General features: G+C 36.1%; 3 protein-coding genes across 5 annotated transcripts; all 3 read right to left on the reverse strand.

Moving 5' to 3' along the window:
• Positions 1-1,497: 1,497 nt before the first annotated feature.
• LOC111802527 (11-beta-hydroxysteroid dehydrogenase 1B-like) lies at positions 1,498-3,108 on the reverse strand. Of its 2 annotated transcripts, XM_023686933.1 has the most exons (6): positions 2,905-3,108; positions 2,644-2,836; positions 2,478-2,563; positions 2,280-2,411; positions 2,031-2,195; positions 1,498-1,962 (listed from the first exon to the last, which is right to left on the reverse strand). In XM_023686933.1, exons 1-6 carry the CDS (start codon positions 3,085-3,087, stop codon positions 1,672-1,674), a joined length of 1,050 nt encoding a protein of 349 aa, XP_023542701.1. In that variant the 5' UTR covers positions 3,088-3,108; the 3' UTR covers positions 1,498-1,671. The 2 variants fall into 2 exon arrangements, with proteins under 2 accessions (XP_023542701.1, XP_023542700.1); XM_023686932.1 differs by having other exon boundaries at positions 2,031-2,411.
• Positions 3,109-11,493: 8,385 nt separating this feature from the next.
• LOC111802538 (heavy metal-associated isoprenylated plant protein 7-like) lies at positions 11,494-13,110 on the reverse strand. The gene is made up of 5 exons (XM_023686945.1): positions 12,900-13,110; positions 12,541-12,820; positions 12,226-12,434; positions 12,036-12,123; positions 11,494-11,953 (listed from the first exon to the last, which is right to left on the reverse strand). The coding sequence occupies exons 1-5, from the start codon at positions 12,906-12,908 to the stop codon at positions 11,532-11,534; spliced, it is 1,008 nt and encodes a 335-aa protein (XP_023542713.1). The 5' UTR covers positions 12,909-13,110; the 3' UTR covers positions 11,494-11,531.
• Positions 13,111-19,250: 6,140 nt separating this feature from the next.
• Positions 19,251-23,134, reverse strand: LOC111802542 (SUMO-activating enzyme subunit 1B-1-like). Of its 2 annotated transcripts, none has more exons than XM_023686949.1 (11): positions 22,978-23,134; positions 22,717-22,813; positions 22,585-22,636; positions 22,276-22,471; positions 22,032-22,111; positions 21,817-21,933; positions 21,331-21,381; positions 20,291-20,357; positions 19,916-20,019; positions 19,725-19,829; positions 19,251-19,650 (listed from the first exon to the last, which is right to left on the reverse strand). In XM_023686949.1, exons 2-11 carry the CDS (start codon positions 22,797-22,799, stop codon positions 19,543-19,545), a joined length of 963 nt encoding a protein of 320 aa, XP_023542717.1. In that variant the 5' UTR covers positions 22,800-22,813; positions 22,978-23,134; the 3' UTR covers positions 19,251-19,542. The 2 variants fall into 2 exon arrangements, with proteins under 2 accessions (XP_023542717.1, XP_023542718.1); XM_023686950.1 differs by having other exon boundaries at positions 22,717-22,901; positions 22,978-23,129.
• Positions 23,135-26,458: the final 3,324 nt, after the last annotated feature.

Genomic DNA, 26,458 nt, shown 5'->3' on the forward strand with positions numbered 1-26,458 from the left:
TGGAGACCAAACAATGTGATATCACGTAGCACAATTGCATGCAAAATAATCAACACGTATGCTATGATTTAAACCCAAGTAACACCCGAACCTTAGCTAACAGTATTGTCCGTTTTAGCCCGTTACGTATCATCATCGTCCGTCTCATGGGTTTAGAGAGGTGAGATTTCCATACTCTTGTACGGAATGCTAGGAAGAAGTTTCGGGAGAGTTTCCATATTTTTATAAGAAATGTTTCGTTTCCCTCTCCAACTAATGTGAGATCTCACAATCCACCTTTCCTGGGAGCCTAAGGTCTTCGTTGGTACACCACCTGGTGTCTGTCTGGCTTTGATATCATTTGTAACCGTTCAAGCCCACCACTAACAAATGTTGACAACTTTGGACCGTTACGTATCGCCATCAGCCTCACAGATTTAAAGCGGTGGAGATAGGTTTCCATACTCTTATAAGGAATGTTTCGTCCCGTGTCCAGATCTCACATTTATCATAAACTTAAATTGATATATTTAAACCTAATATCTATTTCTTTTGATTAATAAAAAATTTATTATGTTACGAGTTGAGCAAGTCGGATTGATAATAAAAGAACGATCATTTATAAGTCATTGAGCAGGTATTACAAATTGGAATATGGATTAGATTAATAGCCTCGAGTTCGGCAGAGTGATCAGTAAAATCAAGGCCCGGGATGAAGGTGTCAAATTTAGAAGCTCTAGTGGCCGATATAGTCAATATCCAAAACAACCACCCTCGACAAAAAATTGGATCGTCTTTAGCTAAGTTTTTCAAGACAAGTAGGTAATGATTTCGAGCCAAATGACGGAAGATCTTCACGTTCGATTCAAAGAGCGGAGATATCCTGATTTGAATATTGGTGTAACGGCCTAGACCCACAGCTAGCAGATATTGTCTTCTTTAGGCTTTCCCTTTCGGACATCCTCTCAAAGTTTTAAAACATGTCCGTTAGGCGAAAGGTCTTCACACGCTTGTAAAGGATATTTCGTTCTCCTCCTCGAACCATTGTGGAATTGTGGGATCTCACAATTGGACTCGAAGCTTTATATTACACCCACAACCGTTCGTCGCATACCTATGTTCTCGACATTTTCCCACACCACCGCCTTACACCTCCGTCATCTCCATCGGTACCGACCTAATACGAGTGATTCATATTTACAAATACAGTAACAATTATCCCTTTGTTCTTCAATTTGTCCTAAACTTGGCAAGACGACGACCATATCCTTATCGTCTCTGTTTTCAGAACTTCTCTTCCACGGCCCAATATCGCCATTGACACGATTCATCTATGATCGTTACATGCGTGTCTCCATTCCATAGCTATCCCACAGCTGGATATACAGAAAGCGAGCGTTCGATTTGTCGTTTTACACAAACGGCCAAGTTTTCCGGCGAGGAAGAACACAAATCGGCGGTCACCGGAAGGTGTCAAAAAAAACAGAGCACGCTTCAAACGCTTCCAACTTGAGCTCATTAAACAAAATTAAAGCTTTAATTATGTAAATTACAAAGATTTAAAGGCTTTTAAGGCCTCATAATCATTCGTAGCTACAGAGGAACAGGGAAGAAAGCTGCAGGAAAACAGAGGTTTAACGGCCAGAGATTAAGCTGCAGAAAAACAGAGGTTTAACGGCCGGAGATTTTAAATTAGTCGTCGTTGATCTCGACGGAGTGAATGGAAGGAGGATACATGGCCGTCTTGGCTCCGGTGAGATCCAGAATCTGTTTATTGAGCGCCTCCGCGGCGGAGGTTCCCGGCGTTGTATACACCAATATACGGTAGCACCACTCCACCACCTCCGGACAAAACGCCTTTAAGTAATACGCAGCGTTGTACCACGACGGCTCCGTCAAGTACCGATCACCCCGGCAAGCGCTTCTCACGATTGCCTTAGCGCAGGCCGCCGCCGTCTCTACCGGAATCGCCCCCACCAGAGCCTGCCACCATTAATGGTTATAATGATCGGAGTTAAAACCCAAGTAAAAAAAACAGAGGAATTCTTTACATCTCTAACGTCCTGATGAACTTCCATTCTTCCATGAGAATACAACGCCTTCCCTTTAGTTATCTCCGACTCGACAAAGCCCGGCGTCACCACGGTGATCCCAATCTCCGGCGACATTTCCACTCTCAATGTCTCAAAAAAGATCCTCAGCGCCGCCTTGCTTGCCTGAAAAAAAAAAAAAACCCAAATCAAATAACTCAACGAAAACCCATAATCCCACATGGGTTTTAAGTAAAAACTCAATCTTGCATTGTAAATGCTCATTCTGGGTGACGGCAACCACGCCGCCGCCGATGAAACCACTATGATCTTCCCTCCCCTGTTCTTCAAATAAGGAATTGATAGCCAAGTCATATAAACAGACCCCCAATAGTTCGTTTCCTGCAAAATCCAAGGCCAAATTCAGCTCAAATTCATGGTGTTCATACCAAATTAAGCCATTTTTACCATTATTTGTTTGAAGGAAGTGATATCAATGATTTCTTCAAACAGAGTCATGTTGGCAACGCCGGCATTGTTCACCAAATGATCTACTGCATCCATTACAGAATTCATCATAAACAATCCAATCCAATCCAACCCATTTGAATTTCTTCTTCTGATTCAAACTTACATCTTCCGAAATGATTCATCGTGTCGTCGATGATTCGCCGACAGTCCGATAGCTCGGAAACATCCCCTGCAATGGTGATAACCTCAGGGGAGCCATAATAGCGAGCTGCTTCAGCAGCTTCCTCAAGTGAGCTCTCTCGTCTAGCTACAAGCACTAATTGAGCTCCTCTCTTGGCGTACTCGTATGCCAAATTCTGCCATTGAAACACCAAATCAGAAACCATTAATATACAAACCTGTTAGATTCTTCTCTATTAACTACCTCGCCGATGCCGGAGGAAGCTCCGGTGATGAGAACGACTTTCCCGGTGACATCTTCGTTAAACAAACCTCTAATCAAAGAGAAGAAGTACTTGAAAACGACGTAATGCGGCAGTAATAGGCCGAGAGTGACGACGGTGAACGGCGGAGCTACTAAATTCAAGAAGCTCTGAATCAGCTCCATTGGAAAGGATTAGAAACGGAGATAACAAACAAAAGAAAAACAAAACAAGATCATTCATTTCAATCATTTTATAATTGGGATTTTTGTTTTTTACAACAAAAACAGAGCATCGTGGCATTTTCCAAACATCATGAGCTACACACGTTCTGTTCATATTCAAATTCCCCTGTTTCTGTAACATTTTCAGCCATTGACACGATTCGCCAAACATTTCAAAGCTTTCTTTCTATATTTGTTCTTCGTCGTCTTCAATTCACAACAAAAACAGAGTATCGAAGCTTCAATTTCTCTCTGCATATTCACTCTAGCAATGAAATCATCGGCTCTTTTACTCAAATCCTCACAATTCTCCAAACCCATCTCCCATTCATCATCATCATGACAAATCTTCAAACCCCTGTTTTCATCTCCTCCGACAATCAATGTCCCATCGTAAAAACAGAGATTATCAGCAAAAAAATCCGAACTTTTTGAAGCAAAAACTTTGGATTCTCCGATGAGAACGACAACGATCAGATTGCCGATGATGAAAACGGAAATGGGTGTTGGGAAATTTATTGAGTAATTGGATAATGGAAGGAACAATAAGAGGATGAAAAACAGAGCAACAAGAAAACAGAGGATGTTTGTAACCATTGAAGATCTTGTTTTGATGTTTGTAAGAGCCATTGTTAATGGGATTTTGGAGCTTAAAGCTTCCATATCATGGAGAAAAATTTGGAGATACCATCAAATTTATAAAGAATTTGAGCAAAGTGATTAGTGATTAGTGATTATCTCTAAGTATGATTAATTAAACAAATCACAAGCATGCGTCCCACTTTACCTAATTTTTTTAAAAAATATATTTGAAAGTAACTTTTTTTCCTTCCCTAAACTATAAGTAATGGAAATTGGAGGTAGTTATTAAAGTAATGGCGTGACGGTAATGATCTGACTTTTTGTATTGGTTGAAGTCGTTACTTAAATTCGATGGTTTTGTCGTTTAAAAAAGGAATGAAAGAATGATAAATGATATGTTCAAGGTATCCTTCGAACCTCTAGTTTGGTGTCTTGGTTGTTGTACTCAAGTGAATGTGTGCTCGAGGAGCTAAACAGTGTTCCTTGCCTTGAGTTCGGTCGATAGTTAGTGGAGTGGTAAAGGCGGTGCAACGTTGAGGCATGAGGAGCGACGTTGACCGAGGCTCAAAGTTGTTGGTGGGTCGTATGAGAATGTTTCGTGCAAGGGGCTCACAATGACTTGGAGAAAAAGGAAGGAAGAAGAAGAGAGACCAGGCGCGACGGCGACGATGGTAGTGTTTCCTCCTAGTGTTGCGTGTTGAAGTATGAGGGAGATGCAGCTAGGGCTCGACTATAAGTCAAATAGTCGAGCCCCTTAAATTTTTTTAAGAACTAAATGTTACAGTGCACATGACTTGAGTAAACGAGGGATGTATAAATGAACAAAAATTGCATCCAAACGAGATTGAACCTAAGATTAGGATGGTTGAGAAAGACTTAAAAGAACTGAAAGTTACTATCTGTACCAACAAGGTTTACTTTCATTTTCAGTGACTCAGGTTCACTATCTCGGGTGACCTCCTAAATTTGTTTTTTCCTAAGAATCATGCGGGTGAGAACAAAATAGGCTAAAATGGCTCGTATTAGTTTGTAGGGATAGTATTCACGCTTAAAAGCACTTCATGACAAGTAGGAAACGTAACTATGTCGTAGGGGAGGTACGGGAATACCGGAGCCATTAAGTGTCGAATATGAATTCCAAATCTCAATTCGAATCACTGAAACGAACCATTACGGCGAAGTGACAAAAACCCATTTGTTAAAACGCTTTAAAATATTAAAAGCATGCGTAGCTGCGTAAGTTATACGTAAAAAAAAATAAAAAAGAAAGTGACCCATATGGCTTACTACTCCTTTCATCTTTCCACCATTTGATTACTAGGGTTTCCATCCAAGTTGGAGGTAAAGCTTTACATATCAAATTCAACTTTATAAATGGAATGTTCATATGCATATTTAAGCTTTATATATATTTATACAAAGATCAAACTTTTAAGATACGTCCAATCCAATGTGTATACCAAAGTTTGTTTCTCGACAAGATATAAAGTTATGTTTTTTTCCTTTCCGAAAAACATATGTTTGAAAGAAAGGATCTTTATTATGCTCGAGATGCAAAGATTGTCTCACGAACCAAAGTATTGGGCGTTATCAGCCTGTGAGAGTCAGTTTTCGTAGCAATAGTAGGGGTGATTATCGACCCATGAGAGTTAGTTTGCAAATCGAGACCGATGTTGACTTCCAATGAATTGGGTTTCTTCAGTTTGAGAATAGGTGGTTACACCGACTTCTTGAAAAGGCCATTAGTAGGTTTCCTAAGCTTATCATTTAACCTAAATAAAACGACTCTGGTTGAATCATCTAACATCTTGGTCAATCGTATATGTTTTAACTAATTGAGCTAGTTGACTAAGCATGAAGATCCATGCTGATGTCATAATCATACTTGTCCAAAACATGTTATTTGTGGCTGTATGCTGATGTCCTATCTACTGTCCAAACAGAACAAACAGAGATAGAATACCTTGACTTATTCTTGTCATGTCAATATGTCAAACGAGACCTAAACAAATTATAATTAATAATTTTTCGATCCAAAATAAAAAATTAAAAAAAAAAATCAATCAATTTTCTTACTCAATTTTAAATAATTGATTCATTAAAAAAAAAAAATTAAGAAACAAAGATATTTAAAAAGCTTCTCTTTTTTAAAACACATAAATTCAAAATTTGCTTTTAGTAAAGCTATGATTTCCACGTTCTCCCAAATAAATATATATATAAATAAATAAATAAATAAATAAATATATATATATATATGTATATATGTATGTATGTATGTATGTATGTATGTATGTATGTATGTATGTATGTATGTATGTATGTATGTATGTATTAGTTAAATAAAACGCACTAACTAAACAATATTTTTTTAATTTCATTTAATGATTTAAGCTTTTTATTATTATTTAATTATTCAGATTTTAATACTTGAAAAAAATATATATAAATTAAAATAAAAAAAGATAAGATTTAAAATAATAAAATATTAATTATCTTAAATTTCACCCATTAATCCAATTTTCAATTTGAAGTAAAAAATCACAATTTTTTAAAAATATATATATTATTTAATTTAATAAGTTAGTATAGTTTCATTTATTTTAAAATAATCATGATAATATTATTTACTTTATTTTAAAAAATTGATATTTTCGTAAAACCTCATTGGTTCTTATTTAGTGGACTTTTCTTCTCAGTTTGGGCCTGAACCCGACATATTTTAAAGATTGGGCTGGGCTGGGCCCAACACTTAACAACTTTGCAATATCATTGAGGCCCAATCAGCCATGCCCTTTTGCTAGAATTTTATTTATTTATTTATTATTATATTGGAAATATTCAAATCTTTTGTTAATTTAAAAATAAATTATTTATACATATATTTATTTAATATAAACTAACATTTTACTTTTATTAAAACGAAAAAATAAATAACTCAAACTAACCCAACTCATAAAAGATTATGGTCGGTTTGAGTTTAGTCGGGTTTATTATTTAATGACGGTTGTTTTGATTGAAAATTTTCCAACCTAGGCAATTGGGTTAGGTCGAAAAAATGCAGCAACCGAACTCGACCTAACCTGCGAACACTCGTATCTCGATTAGACAAAACTCTAACCGTTAACTGAGTAAGTTTATAATTTAACGTGAAACTGACGAATTTGGAGCCTCCCTAGGACTCCACCAAACACACTAGGGTTGGTCAAAAGTGGATTAATGAAAGGAATTGAAAATTAAGTTAATGTGTTAATTAAGGTATAATTAATTCTTGGGTTTAAAGGCAATGCCCTTCTGTCATTCTTGTTCAAAACCTTACCTTAAAGAACACAATGGTCCATCAATCATTGACTACTCACCTTTATATGCATTATTATTATTATTATTATTCTCATGCATGTTATGTTATATAATCAATGCTAAAGTTCTTCAATTCTTTATTTGAATACAAACACGAGCCCCTCAATGTCCTTCCATGATTCAAGAGGGCGTTTTGGCCCGTGTCGCCGTCACCCTCACTGTTTTAAAACATGTCTACTAGGGAGAGGTTTCCACACCCTTACAAGAAATGTTTGTTTCCCTCTTTCCAACCGATGTGAGATCTCACAATCCACCCTTTGGTGGCCTAGTGTTCTCGCTGCCACACCACTTGGTGTCCATCGGTTGGAGAGGGGAACAAAACATTTCTTATAAGGGTGTGGAAAACTCTCTTTAGTAGACGCGTTTTAAACCTGTGGGGCTAACGGCGATACGTAACGAGTCAAAGTGGACAATATCTGCTAGTAGTGAGCTTGAGTTGTTACAAATGGTATCAAAGCCATCACGAGACTAGCTCCACGACAACTTTATGATTACAAAAGGGTTTTTTTTTTTAAATTTAAAAAATTGATTTCTCCCTTTGTAAATAATAAACCACGTGACGCTTTGGTGCAACCATTCCTTTTTATTTCCCTTTTTTCCTTTTGTAGTCAAAAAGTAACTCATGAGCTTCAAAAAAAGAAAACAAAATAAATAAATAAATAAATAAATAAATACAAATAGAATATTGAATTGGGTATATATTTTTAAATTTACATTATTTAAGAAAATTATTATTGGAACTAAATCATATAAAAAAATTTACAATTAATCAATTATATTTTGTAGTTATCTTATCATTAAAAAGTTATAAATTATAATTAATTCGAAAATTAGCAAAAATAATAATAAATAAATAAATAAATAAATGTTATAATATTTTAAGCCGCCGTTGCGAGTCGGTGCGTGCAAACTGCTAAGGACAGACATGTTATTTATACCATAAACAAAAAGAGAAAAAGAATATTTATTTTTTTTTATTAAAAAAAGGATATTTTTTTAACTTAAAAAAGAGAGGTGGTCACGTGGGTTAATATATATATATATATATATATATATATGTATGTATATATGCCAAATTAATGAGAATATTTTTAAAATTTTTTAAAAAATTTAAATATATTTTATGGTTACTTTAAATAGAAATTATTAGTATTTTATTTTTAAAATACCCTTAAATTTTGAAGGGGTTTATAAAATATTCTTACTATTATGAAATTTTAAAAATAGTAATAATATTTTTTTAGCTTTATAAAAAAATTAAAAATTATTATTTATGAGTCGACACTTTATGAAATTTTTAGCTTTGTACCATAAATAAAAAATATTTGTCGACATTTTATAATTATTTTTAAAAATTTATGAGTATTTTTTAAAAGATTTATGGATTATAAACATATTTTAAATTTTTTTAAAAAAAAATTAAAGATATTTTTAAAATTTTGAAAAATGTTTACTTATTTTGACGTGGAATTACCATACTACCCAAACGCTCTCCGCCGTCGTCGGCGCCAACCCCGGCGGGTTAAGTACAGAATGTAGCATCGTTGCGTGCGCAAGGTGGGTGGTGGTGCGGGTGAGGGAGTGAGTCAGAGGTGTCTGTGATGTAATGATGGGGTGGAATATTTGCATTGGGCGTCACAGAAGAGAAAGGTGACGGGCCAGTCACTGTAGCATGGATCTGGGATCAGGCTTCAGGATCTTCTTTTACACTAAATAAGATTTGGGATCCACGTCTTGGCCACGTCAGACTACCCCTAATTTGGAAAAAACTTTTCTTGTACTCGACTTAAATGTTTGACTAGTCAAACATTTTTACATTATTATTATTATTATTATTTAGTGCTCAATAATAGTTAACATCCACACTCTTACTCAACCAAAAGATTATAGATTCAAATCACGGGAATGATGACAAATCATGCTAAAAGAACTCATGTTGAACTCATGTTGGTGTGGTGATAGTGTAATAGTTCAAGTCCATTGCTAACATATATTATCTATTTTGGCTCGTTACATATCGTCATCAGTCTCATAGTTTTAAAATGGGTCTGATAGGAAGAAGTTTTCACACCCTTATAAAGCTTCATTCTCCTCTCCAACCGTTAATATGTATGTAATGATCCATACCCATGATTCAGAATTTAAATGACACCTGATAGTTTGGACATTTCTTTGTATCCCTAAAATTTGACTGACCCATGATTCATAATTTAAATTTGATACCTGATAGTTTGGACATTTCTTTGTATCCCTAAAATTTGACCGGCCCATGATTCAGAATTTAAATTTGACACCAGATAGTTTGGACATTTCTTTGTATCCCTAAAATTTGACCGACCCATGATTCAGAATTTAAATTTGACACCAGATAGTTTGGACATTTCTTTGTATCCCTAAAATTTGACCGACCCATGATTCAAATTTTAAATTTGATACCTGATAGTTTGGACATTTCTTCGTATCCCTAAAATTTGATAGACTCATGATTCAGAATTTAAATTTGACACCTGATAGTTTCGACATTTCTTTGTATCCCTAAAATTTGACAAACCCACTAAATCATGGGTATGGATCATTTTAACTGAAAAGCAGCAAATTTAGAATCTAAAGATTAAAACGATACTTTCCGAACTATAGAAACATGATTGAAACCTACCCACGAACTTTAATATAAATTAATTCTTTTAAAAAATGCCCATTTGAATAATTACTTATAATTATAAAAATAGAAAGAGATTTATTATTGTTTAGGTAAATAAAATTATGATTCAAAACTGTCAAAAAGTGTACGGTTTGGAATGATAGGAAAAAATAATAATAATAATAAAAGAATGTTTAGGTTTAAAATTGATTTAAATATTTTAATTAAAAAATAAATAAAAAGAAAAAGGTACATAAGGTCTTGTTTGGACACGAGACAAAACAAGTTCCAAAGATGGATAAAGAAATCCTCATTTAAACCAAAAGAAAGAAGCTGTTACAATGGAAACCAGCATGTGAGGATGGAATCTTAAATAAAATAAAATAAAATAAAATAAAAAAAAATAAAAATAATTTAAATAAAATAAAATAAAATTATTATTGAGTATTTGAATTAATTGTACCGTTGTCTGTTGGCACAGCCCACCAAAAAGCGAACCAGCTAACATGTGCCTATACCCTTCTGGGTACTAATTTATTTATTTTAATTTCCATTTTTCCATTTTTTTTTTATTTTTTATTTTTATTATAAGTTATTAAATTAATTTTATTTTATTTTCAAAAATGTAAAAAATTAGAGAAATTAATTATTTTTTTAGGTTGTAAGTGGGGCCCAGCTTTAGCAGCCATTGTACTTCCGATGGAATGACATACCAACCCACCGTGTCCCGATGATCTGAACAATTCGAATAATTTAAAAATCGAAGATTCGATTTAGTTTGTGGGTTATAATTTTTTTGATCGGGTAAATCCAACACCCATCTTGTTCGTTTCGTTATGGAAAATTAAGAATATTGAATGTTTAGAGTAGATAATGACATGATTTTTAAATGTTAGTGAGATTTCACGTTGGTTGGAAGGAGTAACGAAACATTTCTTATAAGGTGTGGAGAGAACGCGTTTTAAAACTGTGAGACTGACGGCCATACATAAGGGGTCAAAGTGGACAATATTTGTCAGTGATGGCCTTGGACTGTTACCCTGTTTGAGAATTTAAATTTGCTGTGAAACTATTTGATATCACTAGTTGGTTGGAGAGAGAAACTAATTTTTTTTAAAAGGGCGTGGAAATCTCTCTCGAGCGGATGTGTTTTAAAATAGTGAGAATGATAGCAATACGTAATGGGTTAAAGTAGACTGACGGCGGTACGTAACAAGCCAAAACGGGCAGTATTTACTAACACTGGGCTTGAACAGTGAGGGTGACAATGATATATAATACAACAAAGTGGACATGTTAGAACTACCCAATATAACTACTAGACCGGGTTGAATTGTGAACTTATCTGAGTCATTCGGGTCATCAACCCAACGCAACTACTAGACCAGGTTGAATTGTGAACTTATCTCGATCCGACTCAAGCACATCCGAACCATTTAAGATCAAACAAGCACGAAGCTTCTTGAACTCAAGATTTGACTTAAGACATCACAAGAATTTGAAGAATTTAGTTATAAAACCAGTACACGATCTCTTATGCAACTATCTTAGTCATGAATCGGTTCAGAAAAGGGTGCGACATGGTTCGTCACGATTCAGGAATTGCAGCTATAGCGAGCACTCTCGGTCTGACCGCGTCCGATTTCTTAATTTTTTTTATATTCCAAATATTATTCGATTATCATTATTTTACATTAAAAAAAAAAAAAAAAAAAAAAAAAAANATCCCCAGCAAAATTCTACAGCCTTTCGTGTAGAGACCATAATTTTTGTGGCGCATAAAGTTCTAATCGACTGTGACTCATCATCTTCAACCTTTAATTCACATAACAGAGCACGCATTTGGATTTTCATCGCTGAAAATCTGCGGCGGATAAGCGTACATTTCCATGGCGTATCTCTGTGCGTAATACTGATACTCATTTCTTATCACCTCCACCACTTTCGCCTCTTCCGCCGCCGCCGCCGCTTCTCCGCCGTCTTTCCCCTCTCCTCCGCCCTCTCCTTCTTTCCCCTCTCCGTCGCCGCCGTCGCCCTTCTTCTCTTTCCCGCCTTCTTCTTTCGCTTTCTCCTCTTTCCCTTCCTTAGCCTCGCCGTCTTTCTCTTTCGTTTCTGGGTCTGTTTTAACTATTACGGCGTGTTTTCCGGTTCTTCTGTGCACGAAGTTCACAAGCTTTGGTGGGTCGAACACGCCGGTTACTGTAACTTGTGAGGTTTTCAGATCTGGCTCCACTGAATCCACCCCTGAAGAAACCCATTTTTGAAAAGAATTAGATTCGAAATCGGATCGGAAACTGTAAATTAATGGAGGGAAACGAAATGGAACCTTTCATTCGTAATATCCGCTTCTTGATTTCTTGAGCACAACCCTCGCAATGCATATGAACGCTTAATATCACTGTCACGACCTGTGGCTACACGTTGCAGAATCGAAACAGAGTAACGAATTTGAATTTTCAGAAACAGAGCAAAAACAGGGGTTTTGTGGTTTGTGGGTTTTGATTTGTGATTTGTACCTCTTCTTTTTTCTCTTCAGATTTCGGTGTTTCTTTCTCCTCTGGTTTTGGTTCCTCCGCCGGCGGCGGCGGTTTTGGGATCGGAGATAGAAGCTCCACCTGTCTATGGCTTTTCTTCTGTACTCTGTCCAAGACCTTCAATGGATCTGCCTTTTCCCCTTTTATAATCACTTTATGGGTCTTGCAATCAGTGATTACATCTTCAACTCCTGTTAAAACCAAGCATTAATTCCATCGGAGTTACACAATCACAGTTCATTCACTTTCTACTCTGTTTTTCTACTCTGTTTTTCTACTCTGTTTTTAGCTAATTACCTTCAAAGCCTTTGAGACAGCGGCGGACTTTCCGAGCACAGCCTTCACAATGCATGTAAACTTTGAGAACAATCTCCGGCGGTGGCGGCGGCGGTGAATCCTGCTCCTTAGCATCCTTACCTTCATTGGGTTCCTCTGTTTTTCCCTCCTCCTTCTTCTCCGGCAGCGATTTCTCCGACGGCTGATTCTCCTCTTTCTTTTCCTTCAAGTCATCAGCAGCTGGTTTCTTAACATCGATTTCCTCCGCCATTTTCTTCTCCTCCGGCTTCTTCTTCTCCTCCTGAACAAACCCAGAAAAAGTTCAGAACAGAACGCAAAAACAGAGCAATGAGTGGATTGGGTTAAAGAAGAAGACTCACCTCTCCCATGATGGGGTTTTTGTCGAAAGCAGAGTACAGGTAAAAAGATGAGAAACGTATGAACTAGAGCGCGGATTTCAATGCGTGTGGGTTTTAGGGAAGTTGAAAATGGGCGTTACGGGCAGTGATCTGTGTGTGTGTGAGTGAGTGCGTGAGTGAGTGAGTGAGTGGTGGTGGTGATATTGAGTATCAAATGGCGAGACGTGTCATTTTATAAGGAGCACATGCAAGCGGGAAGGCGTGGTTGGAAGCCAAATGGCGCCGGCAGCGCTCATGCTCTTGCTTTCTTTTTACTTTTGATTTTGGAACTTTCTTAATTTCATCCCCAATTAATCAAAAAGGAGTTTTGAATTCTAATATTTATCTTATTTGGTAATAAATATTGATTAGGATTTCTTTTAATCTAAAAGTAATCGGATCGGATCGGAGTTTATGTAACAACTCAAGCCCGTTATGTATTTTGTATGGTTTTAAAATGTTTGGTGTGATCTCACCGTCCATTCTCTTGGGGGGACTGTGTCTACCCTAACACACTGTTCGGTGTCTGGCTCTGATACCATTTGTAATATCTTAAGTCCACCTCTAGCAAATATTGTCGTGGGGGGAGTGGGCAGCATCCTCCCTAGCACACTGCTCTATGTCGAACTCTGATACTATTTGTAAGCGTTTATGCCTACCACTAGTAAATATTGTCTATAGGGGCAGAATCCTCCCTAGCACAACACTTGGTGTCTGACTCTGATACCATTTGTAACAGCCCAAGCCCACTGCTAGCAAATATTGTTTGTGTAGAGCAACATCCTCCTTAGCACACCGGGCGGCGGTGTCTGACTTTGATACTATTTGTAACAACCCAAGCTCACCACTAGTAAATATTGTGGCAGCATCCTTCCTAGCACAACACTTGGTGTCTGACTCTGATACCATTTGTAACAACCCAAGCCCACTGTTAGCAAATATTGTTTGTGGGGTGTAGCATCATCTCTACAACACCGCTCGGTGTCTGACTCCGATACTATTTGTAACAACCCAAGCCCACCACTAGTAAATATTGTCCACAGGGGTAGCATCCTTCCTAGCACAACATTTGGTGTTTGACTCTAATACCATTTGTAATAGCCCAAGCCCACCACTAGCAAATATTGTTTGCGTAGGGCAGCATTCTCTCTAGCCCACCACGCGGCGGTGTCTGACTCTGATACTATTTGTAACCGTCCAAGCCCACCACTAGCAAATATTGTCTATAGGGGCATAATCCTTCGTAGCATAACACTTGGTGTTTGAATCTGATACCATTTGTAATAGCCCAAGCCCACTGCTAACAAATAGTGTTTGTGCAGGGTAGCATCCTCCCTAGCACACCGCGCAGTGTTTGACGCTAATACTACTTGTAAAAGCCCAAGTCCATCACTAGCAAATATTGTCTGTAGGGGTAGCATCCTTCCTAGCACACCACTCTGACTCTGATACTATTTGTAACAGCTCAAGAGCACCGCTAGCAAATATTGTTCGTTTTGGGCCGTTACGTATCGCCGTCAACCTCACGATTTTAAAACATGTATATTAGGGAGAGGTTTCCACACACTTGTAATAAATGTTTTGTTCTCCTCCTCAACCGATGTGGGATGTCACAGTTCACCCAATAACTCGACCAATTCAAACTAACTCACCTATCCCATGGATTTGTTAGGTTTTTTCAAAATGGGTTGGATTGAATTTTCGGGAAATCGAAAATATCAGTTTCGTTTGAAGGTTGATATTTTTTTTTTCCGGTCAGTCTAACCAACCTGAAAAGAGGGTTGCAACCCAACCTAACCATTCCTTATTTTAAAAATATAAAAAAACAATATTTTACGTTTGTAATTGATGTTAGTGATATGTAATGACTTGTAACTCTATTCAGGTTGCTCGAATCAGTGACCCGAAATTTGAGTTGGTTCAAAGAATTTTCTAACCTAACTTGAATTTCAATGATTTTCAAACATGTATTTTGATTTGATGGTTCGTTTTGAAAACGAGCAAAACTCAACACGTGTTACGCCTAACCAAAACTTTTCGATTACCAAATATATGGAGTCAAAGTCAATAAATTATATCCGACGTATTCCAAATAAAAAGAAAAAGAAACGTTTTCTTAAAATGTCAAGAACATTAATGCAACGTTTGAAACTTCAAAAGACTAAAAAGTATTTGTGTAACTTTAATGCTGACAGTTGTGTTGGATAAGAATAAGAATACTTGTTTTGGAACTTCCTTGTATATCATATCAATTTAAGAGGGAAATGAAACATTAAGTGTGGAAATCTCTCCCGAGTAAACGCGTTTTAAAATCGTGAGACTGACAGTGATACGTAACGGGCCGAAGCAGACAATATCTACTAGTGGTGGGCTTGAGTTTCCTTATAAGGGTGTGAAAACCCCTTCCTAGTAGACGGTTTTAAAATCGTGAGGCTGACGATGATATATAACGGACCGCAGCGGAAAATATCTACTAGTAGTGGGCTTGGACTGTTACGATTACAATCTACTTTGTATCTAAACCCTAAACAACAATAAAATTTGTACGAAGGAGAAAAAAAAAACGAAACTTACATTTTTAGGGTCAAAGAAAGATAGCTATCCAACCCTTTTAGGGTTTTTCGTCTATCGCTTCTCAAATTAGGTTAAAAGATAACAAAAATTAGGTAACCGTTCGAGACATTTATTTTCATGAAACCAATGTTCAAATTCTCATATCCACACCTAATTTTCTCGAGAAAAAACTAGAAACGAGACATACCGAGCAACAAGACCCCAACTATTCAATCCCCGTCATCGATTCAGTATACTTTAGCTAAATTAATTTACATTTTTCCTCAACATCACTCGAAACCCACATCAACAATATCATCTAAATGAAGCGTCGAGAGAAAAACAACTACTCTTCAGCTGCACTGTAATCGTCGTTGTCGTCGTCGTCATCATCGACCGACAACAACCAGAATTTTCAGAAACCTCGGTAGGACCTTACCTCAATTGTCTGTCGGGAATCAAACTAACATTACAACATAAGCTGTGTAATTTCATAGCTTCAATTATTTGGAATTCAGATGAGAATGGTGGGTTTTATGATCTCTCTTACAAACTTTATGTAAAATCAAATCAGCTTTTAATAACCTGTTGAAGGACCCGAGACGGCCATGGCTCACTCGTCACCGTTCATCGAACACGTCTAGTATGACAAACAGTTACCGTGTTTTGCATTTGTTCTGACTCAAATATGAAGAACTGACAATTAGTCACATCGAGTTATAGTACATTTCTTATCATTTTGGGTTTGACAGGGTGTGTGAACGGTCATACAGTCCCGTATTAACATAACAAGAATAATAAAGACCTAACTGATATAAAAGAAGGGGTTGATAACGAGCATACGTCCATAGACAACACACCCTTGAACAAGTATGACGAAGACATCATACACGTCGTTACATGCAACACGCTTTGAACAAGCATGACCGTGACACCCTAACTCAGTTAAACACTCCTAATGTTTAAGAATTAAAAGACGTTATTTACAAATTATATCATTGACGACGATGTCTAAAACGATCTTAATTTTTATATAATTATAAATAATATCACGTATGTCTTTTAATTTTTATATATTTTATTATTAATCAATTTTTATATTTTTGATATCGTACATTTTAAACAAATTTATAATTTAAGATTGAAAATAAAATATTTTAATATTTTAAAAAATAATTGAAATCAACCTTTTTTTTTCTTTTTTTTTTTATAATTTATTATAATTTCTTTAATTATTAATGTGTTAATAGGGAAATAATTATTAAATAATGATTAAAGGGTATTTTTAATAATTTGATTTTCAAGAGATTCGAGCGGCTTATAATGGATTTAAATTATTATTATTAATAATAATTGGAGAATATTTTAATTAAGTAATAATTTAATGAAAAATTAAAAAGTTGACCAATCCACGTCATACAGCCCTACTAATTTGATGAGCTGATTTGCCCTTCTCCATTTCCACGTGATTTTGTCTAAAGAATAAACTAATCATAAAATTGGCAATTCTGTTAAATCTGGAGTCCACGTGGCAACAAATGTCGTGTTTTTTTTGTCAAAAATGGGAATAGAAGATGCCACGTTGTCGTGAAAGATACACGTCAGCTCCATTGAGTCGGTACACGTAGAGCCAGCACAACACGAGGGAACTGTGTGGATCTTATTTTATATAAAAAAAAAATATATTAAACTTTTTAAACTTTGCTTGAGCTTTGAATGATGTGTTAAATCACTCAAAAAAAGAAAAAAAAAAAAGTGGGTGGCTAGAAAAATGCCATGTGTTAGGTTCTCGAGTATTTTGAGTTGGGTCGAGTTTGAGACATTTTTAAACGCAACCTAATGGTTCGAGAGGAAATTTTTTTTCCACTCGAGAAACATTATAAAATAATGAATTTAATCGAATGTGATCGTAAAATATTTGGATTTAGTTAATTTATTCAAAATTATGATTAAATAAAATTACAATAAATTGGATCGAGTTCCATTCAATCCAAATTAATTTCAGGAAAGCCTACGAACAATTCCTATCTACCCCTCTATTATATAGAATAGATGCATCATGAATAAAAGAAAGAAAGATTCCACGGGTGACTCGACTAGTTTCGAAGGTGCTGGACTATCTTATATAAGGTCAAATCAGACTATTTTATATAAGGTCATAATCAAATCGACCTAGACTAAACGATTATTCCAAATTATTTTTAAAATTTTTTATTTTTATCTGAATTTGAGCACCTAAATAAGTTTCAAGAGTAACTGCCCAAGCTTTTGATAGTAGATATTGTCCGTTTTAGCTCATTATGTTAGGCGTCAGCTTCACGATTTTCAAATGCGTCTGCTAGGAAGTGTTTTCACACCTTTATAAGCTCCCTCTCCAACGGATGTGGGATCTCACAATCCACCGCCTTTGGGACCAGCGTCTTTGCTGACACACCGCCCAATGTCTAGCTTTGATATCAACTATGACAGCTCAATCCCACCACTAGTAAATATTGCCCGTTACGTATCATCGACAGTCTCACGATTTGAACTCAACCTAACTCCATTCAAATAAGTTATAATCTCATTCAAACCAACCGGTTTGGATTAAGACCCTAATCGTTTTCTAACCCGCTTAGTCAATAACGACTCAATCAAAGCTTAGATCCATCACCGCTTAGTCGAGTGATGAGTCAAATCTCGATTTTGGATTCATAATAGAAAGAAGAAAAGGAAAAGGCAAACAAATAATGGGAAGAAAGATGTCTAAGAAAAGCATAACATATGATGATGGAGTAATGAAAATGGTGAGGTAAGGGCATATCCATGTGGTTTCTGATCATCCCCTCATCATCTATGCCTTTTTCATTTACAATATTATTATTATTATCTCATTATAAAAGCTTCTAAAACAAGATCTGTGATGAACTTTATTCACAAAATGAATCAAAGATCTGTTCCCACCAAATCTTGTTCAGTATCAAATGCATAAACCAGTATGAACAAGCTTTTGTCTATATCAAAATGGCTTGTTGGGGCCATTGTTGTAGGCCGTGGTCTTCTTTTTCTCAAGAGTTATGGCTCCATTGTGACTGGTTTTGGCCTCGGAATGGCCCGCCATGGGAGGGTTTTTGTCATTGGATGAGCTCTTGTCTCCTGCCGACGGCGAGGGTTTATTTGCAATGATTTCGACCGCTTCTGGCGGGTATAAGTTTTATGAATGTTGGTTTGCTTCATTTCGAGCGTTGATAGAAGATTTGAAAGTAACATCATGTAACAAGAAGCAAAAGACAACACAACAGTTTGAATAGCACATAATTTTTCGGGAAGAGAGCATAAGAAGATTTGAAAGCAACCATATAACGACAAGCAAAAGACAACATATCGATTTGAATAGCACATAATTTTTCGGGTAGGGAGAATTTAGCAACTAGTCGCATCCCCCTACAGTCATTTTGAGATGTCTAATAGGCCTAGACGTGATTTCAACGAACGGTCATACAAAATCTAGGTGGGAGGAGTTAACGATAGTCACATCTTCTTACAGTACATATTGAAGTGATTCAGATCTGATAGGCCTAATAGTCATACAACTAGAATACTATAGCAAGGCAATACAACATGAAATTAAATGAATTTTTGCATGTCGAGTTTAGTCGATAATCAATCATTAGAAATATGATATCAACAAGAATCAACAGTGGCCATCATCAAACACGAGGTTGGATGAGTGTCATTATAGAAGAAAACGAACTAAATTAGTGTTTTCGTGTGTGACTTTGGTCATATTTGCAAGAACAATAACAAGAGCTAAATTCACATTCATATCAATATCGAGATTTAGATCGAGAGTTACCATCTTTGGCATTCAAACCTAACTTTGTGCCGTGTCGACATCGAAACGAGCTAAATATACCATTGATTTCTATTTCGATCGAAGCCCATTTTCAACCAACTTCTAGCAAATCCAATCAAACATTAAAATTTTCAATTCAGTCAAAATTAAAATCTATAAAAGTTAGTTCAAAAGGTTAAAAATCTTCACCAATTGCCCACATCTGGTAGCTCCTACTTGGTCGATAAGCATCAAGTGTTATGGCTTGCTAGATATGTCCTCTATGACACCTTTCCCATCAACAGCATCGAAGTAGAAAAAATTCTTGAGAGGGTCTCCTTTTCCAGAAATAGCTTTAATTACTTCCTAAGAATGGGAATAATTGATGTAAATAACTGATGCAATTCATAGGTTTCAAGAGATCCAACTAATAAACGCACCTGTCCAAGAATTCCTCCAATGATAGCACAAACAGGAGGAAATTCCTTTGAATTTGTCACCAATCTCTCTAGGAGGGCGTTGGGAATATGAGCTTCATTCAGTGACTGCAACATGTGTTACTGATAAAGTAAGAATGAATGCTACTGGTAAACGACAAAACACGAAAAAAAACGTATTCCTTGAACTCTACCTGTGACTCACAGAGCTCCTTTTTCAACTTCAAAACCCCAGGAAGATCGGATATTGTAGTCTCTCCTGGATTTCGTCCCTCGGCCTCTTCGAACTTTTCTATGACTGCATCCATGAGAAAACCGCTGTTACTATTGTCGGGACATTGAAATACATGAGGAAACAATGGATCAACGATATAAAGATGATTGAATTCAACTCGAGTATAGAACAAAGATCACCGTCTTTGATTCTATGTCATAGAGGAGCCTAGCAGACATAAGTTCTATATGCTCAGTGGAAGAACTATTTCCCCTCATAACGTTCATCCAAGTCTATAAAGTATAAATAAATAAATTCACTGCTTATTTATTCACACAAGTATGATTTAGAGCACCTCTCAATGCATAAAATAGCTTTGAAACTCTTCTGGGATGTGCTTTCCAGGGTACTGAAATTGCTTCCTGCAGTAAGAGGATCAACAAATGCAAGTCGTGACGAAAATGAGTACGATGTACATCTTTTACACGCACAAAAAAGAGAGAGAGAGGAAGAAGAAGAGACAACCCATTAGGACAAACAAAGGCAAGAATGCACACGGACAATACCAAAGGAAACAGCCCACCACAGAAAGGAGCTTAAACAATGAGTACCATGTAAACTAACAACATCAGTCATTTACATATATATATATAGAAATGAGCTCCCTCCAACTCTGTGTTTGCTCCATCTCCACAGTTGACATCCAAAGCACCAATGAACAGCCCAAGCCCACCGCTAGCAAATATTGTCCTCTTTGGACTTCTCCTCAAGATTTTAAAACACGTCTGTTAGGGAGAGGTTTCCACACCCTTGTAAGGAATGCTTCGTTCCCCTCTCCAACCGATGTGGGATCTCACAATGCCCCCATTGGGGGCCTAGCGTCCTCGTTGGCACACCGCCCGGTGTCTAGCTCTGATATCATTTGTAACAGCCCAAGCTCACCGCTAGCATATATTGTCCTATTTGGACTTCCCCTCAAGATTTTAAAAAACGTCTGTTAGGGAGAGGTTTTCACACCCTTATAAGGAATGCTTTGTTCCCCTCTCCAACCTATGTGGGATCTCACAAGCTTAATTGCATAAATGACTCGACAGATTTCTTGCCACAAAATGCAAGCAGGGCAGAAATGGTCAGTAACTCAAAAGGAAAAGGTTAACAATACTTGCGTGAGTTTCTTTATTCTGATCATTAATTGGCAGATAAATATGAGGGATAGCAAGTTGAAGGCTAGAAAAGAAAGACAGATCAGAAAGAAAGTAATCCACACTTGTATAAGCATGCATGTGGGTGTGCCAGTGGAAAATCAGGATTCGGATGAATATATTACTGAAGATTTAAAAAGAAAAAAGCAAAAAACTGAGTGTTCCATAATCAACATGATAGAATAACGTATACCTCAAAGCTTGGATATGATAGTTGGCATTCGACAGTGTCCTCAAGTTTTTTCTGTCAAGAAAATGGAAGGACATAGTGATATGAACATTATTCATGAATTTATGCCGAAAGAAGAAATGTCAGCGCCAACTTCACAGAACAAGTGACCAACAGGAAGCTCTGAGATGAACTAAACCCGGAGAACGAATTTAACATCCCATGCCAACTACAAACAAACGCCCCCGACTGACATTAGCAGGGACAACAAAATGCAGTACAATCATAAAAATATAGAAGAAATCAAACACGTATAGCTTGAGATCTAAAACAAATAATGAAACGGCCCAAACCCACCATTAGCAGATATTATCCTTTTTTGGCTTTCCCTTTCGAGCTTCCCCTCAAGGTTGTTAAAATGCGTCTACTAGGGATATTATCCTTTTTTCTTGCGTCTACTTGAGATCTCACAAATAAAATGTAGAATAATAATGTATTTTGATTTGTCACCTTTGCATATGTATACTGTTGTAGATCAACAAATATTTCACCACAGGAATCTCTACAATCAACAGTATAAAACGATATGCGCTTCGGTAAGTTCCGGCATTTCTCATTGACTGATTTCTACAATAAGTTTAAAACATTAGAAAACATGTCAAAAATGAAATCCCCATGAAAATTTATGAACAATGCAAAGAGGAAGGAGAAGCCTTTGCTATTACTTTTTCAGCAAGGGAGCAACAACTAACGACAATAACATCAAACGTCTTCAAAAACTCTTCATCAAAGCTCGACAATTCACCTAAGAGGACAGGAATTTGAACTTAAACTTTATCAGGGGATTATAAACTATAATGATACAGAACTTCAGACTAAGGGCTAGAGCTCAAGAATGGATGCTTAATATAATCATTGATAACTAAATTTATGGTATCTGTAACCACAACTACATTATTCAAAGAATACCTTTGTCGACCGAAACTCGTACCATAGGATTGAAATCTTTCAAAGAATCACAGCAAAGCTCAGCAACAGTTTTCCCAGCAAAAACCCCCTCATCAGGAGGTAATAGAAAATTAGCAGAAAGTGCTTCTTCAGTCACCAACCGATTATCCACCAATGTCAAACTACCAATCCCAGCAAGGACGATATTCTTGCAAAACTAACAATCCATAGAGATAGATATTGAAGAACAAGCACGTCTAATCAAAATCCAATTTGAATCTATACAAAATAAAAGGCCAGGACTCAGCTCAATTAACAACTAAATGTTACCTCAGCAACAGACCCTTTGATTCCACACACTAGAACGTGAGCTTTGCTAAGCCTGCGAGCCAAATCCACAAAGAAATTAACAAGAAACTGAAAAAAAATCGCATTCAAATCAATATGCGAGAGTTCACATACCTCCTCTGTGCATCCGCGCCCCAAACCCTAATCTGGCGATCGTACAATTGAGTTTCCTGCTCCGTCAACTCCTCTCCGTCCATTTCTTCACTTCGAACTGCACCACACAAGGATTCAGCAGTAATTTTTGTTAGGAGTAAGGATTGTGAGCATGTCTATGAAATTGTGCAGCATGCGGTGTATATCTGCTAAGGGAGGGAAACAGAGCTTCACTGCGAGTGTATTAATCAGTGATAGTGAAAAAGTAAGTTCGATTCCTACCGAAATTGAAGACTATGGCGAAGCAAAGATTATGAGTTCCTTCACTCTTCCACTGTCGAGACGACGATCAAACCAGCCGTCCGGCGAAGAAGGCGACCGATTTCTGCGGCTTTCAAAATCCAAAGAATCAAAAGAAAAGTCTCCTTTTAAAAATTAAAAATTAAAAATTAAATTTTTATCCCTAAATTTTCAATTCCATCCAATAATTTGCACAAAAAAAAAAAAAAAAAAAAAAAAAAAAAAAAAAAAAAAAAAAAAAAAAAAAAAAAAAAAAAAAAAAAAAAAAANNTCAAACATTCATCTTAATTAGTTTTCATTTTTTTAAAAGAAAATTAAAAATACTCTTGTTAATATTATATTTAAAAAATATTTATAAAAATTTTAAAATAATATTCATATCATTTTAAAATTTAATATTGTCAAGACAAGGACACCTCATAAATTATCTCTAAATATTTTAATATTATTTTTTAAAGTTTATTTTTGAAATGTGACACGAATATTTTTTTAATTTTTTTTAAAAATTTAAAGATATATATTTTTTTAATTTTTAAAAAAGTTTAAAAAGTTATTAATGAATTTTGTTTTTAAAAGTGAGCCCATTTATTTGTGTAAAATGAAACCTTATGGGCCTTAGTGGTATATTGGGCTTTTTAGATGCAGCCCACTTTATAAATTCTCAAGCCTTCTATAGGTAATATTTGAATCCGATACTTGATGGTCTCGGTGTTTCTATACATCCTCTGTGATATGGTCATATTGCAAGATTTGAGAGGGAAACGAGTGCTAGCAAGGACGCTGGGCCTAGAAAAGGGGTGGATTGTGAGATCATACATCAGTTTGAGATGGGAACGAACTATACTTTTAAAAATGTGTGGAAACTTATCCCTAGCAGACACGTTTTAAAAACTCTTGAGGGGAAGCCTGAAAGGAAAACCCAAAATAAAGCAATATCCGCTAGTGGTGGGCTCTAGCTATTACAAATGGTATCAGGGTCAGACAACGGATGGTGTGCCAAGAAATTCGCTGGGCCTCAAATGAGGGGGGATTGTGAGATCCCACATCGATTGAAGATGAGAATGAAGCATTCTTTATAAAGGCGTGGAAATCTCTTCCTAGCATATCCATTTTCCTATAGTTGCTAGTCATGGGCTTGGGCTGTTACAATCACATAATTGTCCTCACTCACATGCATCTAGAAAAATTGAGCCACCGAAAATGACGATGTACCTTGTTGTTATTAATCATCTTATCATTAGGATCGCTCTCATTTGAATGCCACATTGGTTCATTCACGTACCTCTCTTTTACTCAAATATCAATAAAGTCGAAAAAGATTCAATTCAACGAGTCGAAGGCTATTTTGGGTATTTTTTAAATTATTATTATTATTATTATTGTAATTCATAGCTTACCATTTATGGGACAACAACATTTATAAAACAATGATAAATAAATAAATAAATAACCGTAAATTTTGAAAAATAAATAAATAAATAAATAAACATGTCGCTATAAATGAATCAATGGAGGAATAGAACTGTTTATGTGTCAGTCGTTCACATGATGACTACTTCATCAAACCCATACATTTATTTAAAATTTTAAAATTTTAAATAATATTTTTTAAAAAAATTAAAATTAAAAAAAGAAATTTCCGACAGGTTTGCATGTTGCGTTGGTACGGTGTTCAGAAATTGGTGACAGGTTGAGAACCAATTACGTGGCCGCCCCACCCACCAGCGTAACGAATTTTCCCACACGCTCCTCTCGCACGTGTCAACTTCAAAATCTAACTCGGTCTAAACTCGGCTCGACTCGGTTCGGTTGGTCCGAGTTTTTCCCTACAATTATTAACAAAGAAAGCTGCAACAACATCAGGTCCTTTTCCTCTATAAGTTCCCTTCTTTTTGTGCTAACCTAATTTTTCTTTTTTTTTTCATTTTTTTAATGTCATAATATTTTATATATTTCAAATCTTTTTATTTTAAAATTATTGTGTTAGAATTTAACTCGAGAGCCGGACAATATCTTAAGTTGAGAAGGAGACGAACAACTTGATAGAATTGACTTGGAAAATGACCCATCGACTGGATGTTTTTTAATGTTGAAGTATTTGTAAGACATGAATGTTCGAGTTTAAGGGCAAATTTGTAATTTAACTTGATAATATAATTATTGAGAAACATCAAATTTGTTATGGGTGAAGTTGCAGCACGGAAAATCACAAACACAATTGCCGAGAAAACCCTAAAAGGATCGAGTGTGTACAGCAAAGCAAAGGTGGAAGTCATGGGGTTGACCTCACGAAGGAGAATATGCGACACTTGTTCTAACCCAGCGAATAAGTCAGACATGAGAAACTTGGACTTTTTGGACCATGTCAGGGTATGCTCGAGCCTTGAGTCACGGTTGAGAAAAATGTTTTAGAAAACGTGAGCGAGAAAATACGTCGGAAACAATTTGAAAGAAGACAATGTTATAAGCTAAAAGTTATTAGACATCAACGGTTTTGATAGCATATAACCTGGGTAGGAAGAATTGATAATTAATCATAATCCCCTTATAGTACATTTTGGGGCATTTTAACCCTGATGAGTGTAGACATGATTTTGGTGAACGGACATACACCTCCGTATTGACACAACATGAAATAGTAGAGGCTTATCTAAGATGAAACTATGTAAAAGGGTTTTGGAACGGGCATGCGACCATGAACAACACGTCTTGGACAAGTACGACCGAGACATTCAACATGTGGTCATAGGCAACACGTCTTGGACAAGCATGACCGTGACACCATGCATGCCGTTGGCCGCTAGTATTTATTGTTCGACCTGATTTTCTTCATTTTTTTACCTAATTCATATACATCTATATCTTCAACTTAGCGAAGCTAATCTCGACCCTTAAGTAATCGAAACGTCTATTTTAGTATCATAATTTCAACACGATGTTATACGAATTAACTTTATTGAAACATCGACATAATTTTATATTAAAATATTTTTCATTAAATCTATTAATTTTATATTAAAAATTAAAATAAATAGGGACCAAAATAGGCAAAAAGGTAAAAGTATAAGGACAAGCTAAGGATGGAGGGACACGTGCCTGTCTTAGCCTCTCCGATACGTGGACAGAGATAATTAGATAATGAAACAACACTTTGTAATTAATGTTCCAAATATAGCCTCGAATAATGAACTTTATTACAGAATCTGCCACTGCAATTGGCACGTGCCGACAAAAAAATGTCAGGAAAAAAAAGCAGAGGGAAGGGGTAAAAGTGGAAATTTACATTTTCGGAGATTTTGAGGCCAAAGCTAAAAACCCCACTCAATCTTTCCTCGGACCACAAAAGAAGATTTTGGTGGGTCTACGTAATTATTCATAAAATAATTTTTATTTTTATATTAAAAAATAAATCACTAATTATCGCCTCAAAATCATTAATTTGACGGGTTAATGGAGAAATTTG

Source organism: Cucurbita pepo, chromosome LG09 (assembly GCF_002806865.2).
Source record: "Cucurbita pepo subsp. pepo cultivar mu-cu-16 chromosome LG09, ASM280686v2, whole genome shotgun sequence".
Lineage (NCBI taxonomy): Eukaryota > Viridiplantae > Streptophyta > Magnoliopsida > Cucurbitales > Cucurbitaceae > Cucurbita > Cucurbita pepo.